General features: G+C 35.6%; 1 protein-coding gene across 1 annotated transcript in view; it reads right to left on the bottom strand.

The window, feature by feature from the left end:
• Positions 1-1,232: 1,232 nt before the first annotated feature.
• The window catches only part of sf3a3 (splicing factor 3a, subunit 3), a 14,419-nt gene continuing 5,664 nt past the window's right edge, over positions 1,233-9,987 (bottom strand). The window contains exons 9-17 of the mRNA XM_084132048.1: positions 6,069-6,137; positions 5,851-5,918; positions 5,570-5,677; positions 5,367-5,436; positions 3,989-4,153; positions 3,717-3,827; positions 3,342-3,432; positions 2,377-2,432; positions 1,233-2,143 (exon numbers count right to left, since the gene is read on the bottom strand). Coding sequence (XP_083988174.1) covers positions 2,066-2,143; positions 2,377-2,432; positions 3,342-3,432; positions 3,717-3,827; positions 3,989-4,153; positions 5,367-5,436; positions 5,570-5,677; positions 5,851-5,918; positions 6,069-6,137 — 816 coding nt within the window. The 3' untranslated portion in view covers positions 1,233-2,065. The remainder of the gene's footprint in view (positions 2,144-2,376; positions 2,433-3,341; positions 3,433-3,716; positions 3,828-3,988; positions 4,154-5,366; positions 5,437-5,569; positions 5,678-5,850; positions 5,919-6,068; positions 6,138-9,987) is intronic.

Here is a 9,987-nt window from a genome sequence, read left to right as displayed (position 1 = left end):
AGGATCTTTCCGAATTTTAGATAAGACCCGCCCTCTCCACTTTTTGAATAAGTTTGATTGATTCACCAGAATGATTGACAATTAGGAGGACCAATAGTATAGGTGATCCACCCGGAAGTAAAAAATCCTCCACTATACCTTTAATGTCTGTCTAGTCTGTCTATATATCTACGTTTCTGTGCTTGTTTGTGGATTACAGGCCTATATGTGAATCTGCTTGTATTTGTGTTTATGTAAAATAATTAAATGCATATCCAAATAGAATGAAAAAAAACTTTTTCTTCAAACTATAGGCAAAGAGCTTTCACAGTTCAGCAACACAAAACATAATTTGGGTTCTGCCTGTATTTTTAAAGAATGTTTAGGTAGAAGCAAAACTATGCAGAAAGGGGTAATCTAGAAATGGAACATTCCAGACTCCAACTTTCAAAGACTCCATATTAGAATAATGTTTACATATCAAGTGAATATTATGCCAGAGCGCTGTGGTAGATCAAGCCAATCTTCAAAAATAAATACAATTTTATAACTGCTGATTCCAATGTTTATTCTCCATCAGAATCCCATCAACTCACTCTGAATCCAAACACAGTGCACAAAAACCTCTGTCTATCTGAAGGGAACAGAGTGGTGACTTTCACTTGCACACTCCAGCAGTATCCCGATCATCCAGACATATTTGACAGATGTTTTCAGGTGTTGTGTAGAGTGTGTACAGACACTGTTACTGGGAGGTTGAGTGGAGTGATATCAGTGTCATGAGAGGATCATCAAGAAAGGGAATTGAAGAGGAGTGTGTATTTGGATTTAATGATAATTCCTGTTTGTATTGCTCTTCCTCCAGTTTCTCATTCTGACACAATAACAAACAGACTGAACTCCCTGTACCCTCCAGATCCTGTAGAATATGAGTGTATGTTGAAGTGCAGAATACAGTGCAGAAACTCTGTCCTTTATACAGCATCTCTGACACAATGAGTCCAGACCACATTCACTCAATCTCTCTATCCTGGGTTTGTCATTAATCATTAGCAAAACTGAGTTAATGTATCTTATATTTTGTATGTAGATTATAGAAAGTTTACATATTGTACTGTTATATGCAAACTGAGCTGTATGATAAATCAGAACATATTTACATTTATTAACAGTAAGATGTTATGGGGTCTTCTATTTTCTAATTGTTGAAACAAAACTTCAGTCACTGACAATAACATGTATAATGCTCTGTATTAACAGTAACTATTTTTTTTATTGGATTAATTTAATAATGATTGTAAAATTTCTAAGCTACTCTTTGGCTGTGGATCTCATTCTATAATCAAGAGTCCCAAACACAAAGTGTGACAAAGATACATCAAACAATACTGGCAAAAAGAAAATGCTCTTAGATGCAGAAGGGGTTTGTACATTTATAGAATCTTTTGGACAGGGATTTGACAAGATGCCGTTGTTCGAAGGAGATCACTTGATACAGATGTGCTATCATTACACACATAAAGGACCTTTGATGGGGTAAAATGATCTTTGGAACATTATGTAAATCTGCATTTTAGTAAGTATTTTGTTCATCTAAAAGATGATCCAGAAAAAATGAGATGCGCCTGAGCTAACTTCAAGTGTCTAAATACTTGCCAATGTGATATCTGATTTTTGCTTTGTTATGTGGTATGGGGGATTGATGCAACAATGTAGAATGAAATGTAGAAAAAAAGGGGGGTATGAATTCTTTAATATATTGACAGATGCCTATTGAATAAAAATGGAGTAAAGCCACCTTACTATTTGAGTCTTAATAAAGTCATGAATTTTTACAGAACATACTGAAATTTATTGATTAATAAAAAGTATGTCTCATGTTTAAGACACCAAATGAGAAAATAGTGAATAATCAAAAAGTTATACAAATGTACAAACTTATTAAAAAAAAAAGACAAATCACATTTCTAACAAACTGGAAAAGACAATAAGAATAAACTCGCCATTACTTAGAGAAACATATGTGTTTCAATATTTACACAGTACTTCGTATGTTCAGAGATCTTGTTTGTGTTGCAATAGGGCCCTACAGCAGCCCCTGTCGTTTCAGATCCTCATAAGTCTTCTTGTTGACCACATTTCCGCTGGAGTCTTCATATTCCTCCTGCAAGGCAATAAACAAATCATTAATTTATACAAAACTGCAGTCATTTGAAAACTTCACTAATCTTTCAACCTCCAAAAAATGTTACACATTTTTTTAAATAATAAAATAAAAATCACACAGCAAAAACAGAATGTAGCTTCTGATGCTTGAGCCAGAGCAGAACTGTACAGGTAAAAGTGGCTCCAATGATCATAACGTCTGATTGTACTTTGTCTGATTGAACAACTCACCTCTGTGTCGGGCTGCCATCGCTCCAGTGCTTTCTGTGACTTCAGCTTTGACCAGACTATTTCAGAAAAAAAAAAAAATTTACAAGGTTCCTTGTGTCAACCCTATCACCATCATATTTTTCCTTCATTAAAATGTGTACTTCATAAAAGACATCATCCTTCAAACTTTTTTTTTTTTTTTTTTTTTTTTTACAATAGCTAGGACCAGTTTGAGTAACTTGTGAGCACAACAGCAGGCTTTGTGAGCTAAACTATGGATCATTTGTCAGTGCTTTTGCACAAAAGGTATTCAATGAACTACTGCTTTCAAATTACATCAATTTTATTCTAACTTAAACAACCACCACCAAAACTGTACCTACAGGCCAATTTGAATGTTTAAATACACTTCAAAATGGTTCAACTAAAGTTCAAAACCCAACATAATACAAAATTCAGCAATTTGCTAAATTTCTACAGTAATACAAAAGGGGAAACTTTTTACAAATAATTTTGTACTGTAATGTAAACTTTGACCAAGTAACATACGGCAGTGAGTTATAAAGAGTAGACGGCTTTCAAAAGAAAACATTGTATAATGCTGCCCGCTGTAAGTGTTTTTTAGGTCTGTGTTTTATGAGTGACAAAGTGTGTTTACTGGGTGAAACCTTTGCCAGTGTTATGGAAAAATTAGTTGATTTAAGACATGTATGGAGTGTTTTGGTAGTTTTAGTGAGTTTTGAATGTAAAATTAACTTGAAAGTTTAAAGTTGGTAGGAGAACTGTGTGAAGAGTTTTGAAAAAGTGACTTGAGAAATGTATCCTAGTGATTGTAAAAAAAAAAAAAAACTGTACAGTTGTCAACTATGTTAGCAGTTACACCTTAACACAGCTGGAGATAGAAAGATGCTTTTTTATCATTATTAACTCTACAACATATTGTACACTCCATTAAGAACAGATCTTTTAAGAATTAGTGTACTCACGGGATACTGCATCCTCAATCTGGGTGACATTGGCAAAGTGGGCTGTATTAGGAATACCCAAACAGCGCATGCCATGTGCATGACGCCATTCCTGAAATGGAGAAAACAGATTTCACTTTGCTATCATTCACAAACTTAGTCTCACACTATTATTATTACTACTACAATTATTACACATCTTATATCTATCTTATATCAAATTATAATAGCACATATTCTCTCCCTCATATTGTAAAAGTACAGTTACATTATTTGTTAATTTACGACTTTACGTTTATATAGTTTTCTATGTAGTCAAAGAAATCACTAACTAAAATGAGATCCTGCTCTATAAATACATCCACTGGTATAGAGCAATTTTTCTTGGAAACTTACTGCAAAGTGTCTTTGGAAGGCTTTGGGTCCTCTGTACGTGTAATTCCCACAGATCTCACAGTTGTAATTGATGTTCAGACCGTGCAGCTTGTACAGCCAGTATGGAATTGGCTGAAGAGAGAAGACAAAGGGCAAGGTTAAGGCCCAGCCTTAATGATCACTACAGTCTCATTACCTTTTGGACAGACTGGAATCAATGAATCATCTCAATATCTAATTTGAATGAACTTTCCTTTAGCCAAACCTTACCACTACAACAAAACCAAGCATACCTTTCCATCCCAGCCGAGTGGCAGGTTTTTGGGGTTGTATATGATCTCATTATCTTCATCCTCACTCTCACTTTCACTGGGCTGCTCTTCATCCTCCTCGTCTCGCTCCTCTCCTGTGCGCGCCTGCTTCCTCTGAACATTCTCATGGGTCAGCTGCCTTTGTTCCTACAACAAAATACATGAGTTTCGAGTTATCACTCCAGAGAATTCCCAGCAACGTCCATAATAGATGTCACCTTGCCAAAACCACGCGGTAAACAGAGCAGAACACTAGCATATGCGTAAAGAAGTTAATAACAATAAATAATAAATAAATAAAAAGATCTGCATTAAGTACTGTATCCCACTTTCATTGTGCTTGCATCTTCCATTTTCAATGTGACAAATAAACAGAAATCATTAACATTTATCACTAAAAATGCCTGACAACAATTTTATTTTTTAGAGATGATGCCTGGTGCCTAATGCCAAATTAAAGACACACATATACATACATATAGTTTTACAGAATGCCCTTTGTGATTTGCTGGTTCGAGAATCTGTGAAATAACCCATAGATCTAAGGTTATGGAATTCAAATATTGTTTTAATAAGTTGTTTATTTATACCACCTTATACAATATAGCCTATTGCATAAAGCCACAAATATCTTTACTATCTATAGACATACTGTAATTTATTAGACATTATATAGACATTTATTCTAGAAATTCATTAAAAACAGAAAGACGTATTGTTTAGGCCTTACTCAAAGGCCGTGGAAACATGGCAGTGGGTTTGTTTGTTACACACTTCAATCCATTCCACACCCGACCGTTCTTCTTGGTTTACTTATTTATTAAATCCAGGAAATTGACTGAAATTAAGATACGATTTATACAAAATGAAATTCACTTGAAAGAAAAGCTTTCTAAAAAACAACACTTAATGAAGCAGTCAAAATCATGCCTGACCCACTCCATGTCTCCCGACATATTGCGCATCTTTTGATGTAGCCTATCTTACTCAGGCTGTTTTTAAATTTCATCTATGTTGATTATGAAAAGTGAATATTATAATATTTAAACATAAATATGAAACTAAATAAGTTTTCTTTAATGGCTACAACACTTATAGTACAGTACAGAGAAATTTTCTTAAGTCACCGGCCATTGGCAGGTGTGGCAAAAAGATTTTAGGCCCTGTAAATATATATGCAAGTATATTTATATATAGATAATATACTGTGTATTATATGCAATATAAGCACACTAGCGTTCCATTTTCAAGCAATCCATTTGTTCTTTTGCAAATCAAATATTGCTAAATTGTAGTACATGTGAAATTAGAGGAGACTAAACACAAAACTACTAAAATGAAAGCAGGCAGATTTATTTACCCCCAAGATCTCCACATATTCATAAATCTGAGCTTCAAGAAAACCAATTTCCTTGTTGCGCTCCGAGTCTCTGCAGAAACAAAACAAAAAATCAAAGTTACATTTAACGGGCAAATAATGTATACAAAGTAGGGCTGAATCCAAGTAAAAACACAAATATTTTGTAAATAAGTCCCTTGTTTAATGAACAGGGATGGGCTTACTTCTTTGGTCCCTTGGCTTTTGGGTTTTTGGCAAACAGTGAGGGGTCTAATGACTCCAGAGATTTGCCCTTAGTGCTGAACAGACGCTGTGCCCTCTCTTCTAGTGTACTACAAAGAAAACATAAAAAATAAATAAAATCACACACTCTCTACCAGACATTACATTCAGACTCAAGAATCAGGGACTGTCAGTCCTATGAATCTTTTATTTAAATCCAGTGAAAAGTGAAACTAGAATTAAATAGAGTGCTACGTGAGCAGGACTTTGTGTCTCTACTCACCCTCCACATTTGAGGCCTAAAGCCATGAGAGCAGACTTCAATCTGTCCAGACCCAGAGACGCCAGCTCCTACAAGAATAAAACAACAGTTCTGATATTTCAATATAATTATTATGTGTGTGTGAGACAACATAAATGAAAACATTAACTAGAAAACAAGAGGGAAACAAAGTAAAAAATAATGTGATGTTTGTAACAGACAAGACTAGAGAAACTGACCTCCCAGGAAGAGAAAGCAGAAAGATCCAGATGGGCTCCTGCGTGGGTCAGAGCACTACTCGTCTCTTTCTGCAACATACACATTAACAGAAAAACATCCTAATTAGTTCCCCATGCACTCATTTAATAGAGGACAGCAGAACTACTTTCCTTAAATTCATAATGAGTCACCTGCCGCTGCCAGAGCATATGAGCGGAGTGGAGCGGTGAGAATCTCAGCTCATCGCTCACGGAACTGTTCACCCCTCCGCTCCCCCGCTCAAAGCTACATCAGGCCGCTCCGCTCATTATCGCTCAGCGCTCAACGCAGTTTGCTTCGCGCTCCACTCAAATCGCCCCCCGCTTACTCCAAAAAAGGAAAAAAATCTACATGTATATCACTTGTAGCAGCCCCCAACCTTTTTTGCGCCACGGACCGGTTTAATATCAGACAATATTTTCACGGACCGGCCTTTAACCCTCTGGGGTCTGAGCTGTTTTCTGGGCCCTGGAGGTGTTCTGACATGCTCTGACATTTGTGGTTATTTCTGTTACTTGTGACATTTTCATGGCTAAAGTCTAATTACACTGTATTCAGCACAAACTCTGCTACAATAATATATCAGCAGCATGTATGTAAAAGTTTGTAGTTTTGAGATAATGACATTTATGCGTGGTTTGTGAAAATACAAAAAAAAAATCTCACTGAAATAAGGCCATGAAACCCATACTGATTATTTCTTCACAAGACTTTTGAAAATTGTATCACGTAGCCTAGAATATTTGCTCTAAAACTATGTGAAAATCACCCTGACTGCTCATTCAGATAAGACAATATATTGATTTAAAAATTTTACGACGTGTTTTGTGTGAGAAAGCTTTATGCGGAAGGTCATTAATATGTAAGCTTTTCACACCTGAGAAAGACAAAGACCCTCCCCTAACGGCCCTATTAGGAGCTATCAGGCCCTGTCATTCTGAGCAACCTTGCACAATACTGTAAATGAGGAGATTTAAAAAAGAATGGCTTTTAAATTGTTTGGATTTATTTACAACACAACATAGTCCAAAGATACACAACAAATGCCAAAAAAGCACTTATTGAAAACAATGATCCAAAGACAGAGACCTTTGTGCCATTCCTAAAAACATTGTACATACCTTTCATTTCCAAGGTGTTTGATTTTCACTTTACCATGTTCATGTACAGAGACTCATGTGAATGTTGAAGTCAGCAGGACTCAGTGGCATCTGGGCCCTGAAAAAAAAAAGTGAACATACTGATATCAAGAGAAAGGCCTGCACGATTTTGGGAATAAATTTTAGATTTTTATGGTTAAAATTGCTTTTTAAAATTCACAGAATACACACACACACACACACACACACACAAATGTTTCCAACAATATATAATATAATGAACACCAGGTTTGTTGTGCCTTGTAGGCATAAGCTCCTATGCGCAGTGCTGGATAAAATAATAATAACAATAACCTATAGCAGTATAAATCTTCCAAAAGATTTCAGTAACAACTAAGCTAGAGAAAAATATATTGATTATCATGTTACTTCAAATGTTTCCATTCGTTATGATGATATGAAATGAGATAATAGTAAAAACATGAAGCCGTTTGGTGCGTTTTGCTTTTCAAACGCGATCGCGATCCAAAATATGATACATTCAAATGCGATCGCGCTGCAAAATATGATACATTCAAACGCGATCACGATCCAAAATATGATACATTCAAACGCGATCGCGCTCAAATATAAAACATTATGGTTACCATATACATATCTACGTTTGAGCAGATATCCACAAACACAGTAACAGTAAACACGGGTCTAAATATTATAATATTCACCATATATCTAGCAACAGTTCAACTGCAATGTGAAATTTATGCAACAATAACAAACTAATATGTAAGAATTTCTTACCTTACATCTTTCTTGTCTTCAAATCGCGTTCTTCTTCTTCTGAGGTAAATCCAATGTAAGCTCAGGCGCGTCTAAAAGCAGAGACTTGTGAAGTGTTTTGGTGTTTTGTTTTTGAGGTAATGAGCGCGATCGCGTTCCATGTGGAGATTTGCATGTGAATCTCTTTTGCGCGAGTGGGCGTGGTCAAATTAAAAATAATTAGGAAGCGTTTGAGAAGCTGGACATCTTGTTGGTTTTATACAAATTACTTAAACAGAGAATATTTGTTTTCAGTTTGAATCCGATCATTTAAAAGTACACGCTTAAATGTTTATAAAGGTGTATGGCTCATAAATGTGTGACAAGTATTCGCTGAGTTTTGTTTCAGTTTATAGACATGCTCAAGAAAAAAAAAGTTCACCGCGACGGAGAGGCAGAACGCACACCCTGTTTATTTTCTTTATTTTACAAAAGCACAATGTTTTGATTTGATTGTAAGTGGACACATACAAAAGTAGAAATATCACAGATTCTTTTTTTATATTTCTTTTTTCTGTATGACCATAAATGACGGATTAATTTAAGTTTATAGTGCTACAATGTGGAGAAAATCCAGCAAAACGCGCCCGCGCATTTGCCGACCTCAGAGGGTTAAGGTGTGGCGGATAAATACATCAAAATAAAATGATACGACCAGCATAAAAACTGGGGTATTTTTTTAACTCCCTGGGGCCGGCGCGATAGGCTCGTTTTTTTCCGTATGAGTGCAAAAAACATTTTTTTTAAAAATATTAATTTTTATCTTATATGCTTGTGTTATACATCAATCGATCCTGTTTAGTGTGTATTTTTTTTGTGTATGCTCATAATAAAAACAAAGTGTTGTGCTTTTCACCAAATAAAGAAAAATAAACATGATGCGAGTTCTGCCTACTCTCCGTCAGTGAAGTCAATTCTGAAACGCGTCCGAAAATGAACTGTAACTCAGCGAATACTCAGTCAAACAGGCATACAGACACACAGGCATGAAGCTTGAATTCTCTTCTTTTAAATGAAGTAATTTTTATAAAAAACAAATATTCACAGTTTATATAATATGTATGTAAAGAGAGAGATGTCAGTCGTTCTCATCTCAGCTGATTAAGTTTTAATGTGACTCCGCCTACGGAGACCGCGCTATTCAAACGCAAATGTGAGGCGATCCATACAAACCTGTGAAACGCCCACATCCGCTGGATAAGGCCGGTGAAACACTGGATGCGTGGCGTAAGCGTCTCAGCTGCTTGGCGTGTCCGTTTTTATTTCGGCTCCCATGTTAACAGTTTAGAGTTTGCACACTGCCTGTGTGAGACGCGCGTCTCAGGCGCGGCACGAGCCGCGTGGAAAACGTGTGCATGCTAGAAATAGAACTGACGCCTATTTTTCACGCGACACGCAAGCGTCTTGGAAGCGTTTCCATGCAAAATTGAATAGGAAAATCTGTTTATATGTCATTTTGACACGAATACATATTAATAAATGTCCTTTTGATGTTTAAAAGTGTCTAGGTTTTGACATAAATGCAAATATAAATGTAATTTTACAAAATATGATCGATTTTCAAATACTGCTGTATTGAATGAACAGCTTTTAGCAAACTCTATTGCTATACTGAGATGAGGAATATATACTGTATGTGTTTTGTCAAAAATAAAGTCATCAACTAACTAATGAATCCTTTACTTTGAAATACGTATGATAAAATGTATACTTTAGTTTTGAAAGACGTTGACTAGTTTTGAAAAGATTATAAAGTATGTATGTATGTGCATGCATATATATATATATATATATATATATATATATATATATGTGTGTGTGTATATATGAAGAGTTCAGATGCAAAAGCCTCTAAATGCCATCTGAAATTTTCTTCTAGAATGATCATTTTTATGAAGCTTGTATATTTAAGTTAGCTATAGGTGACACACCTGAATGAATGGCTCATTAAGTATGCAGGGACATTGTCTCACCAGGTGTG

The sequence above is a fragment of the Abramis brama genome (genome assembly GCF_963993115.1).
Source record: "Abramis brama genome assembly, chromosome: 12".
In the NCBI taxonomy this organism is placed as follows: Eukaryota; Metazoa; Chordata; class Actinopteri; order Cypriniformes; family Leuciscidae; genus Abramis; species Abramis brama.
Note: the sequence above shows the minus strand (reverse complement) of the source record. Positions and strands in the feature narration are given on the sequence as shown.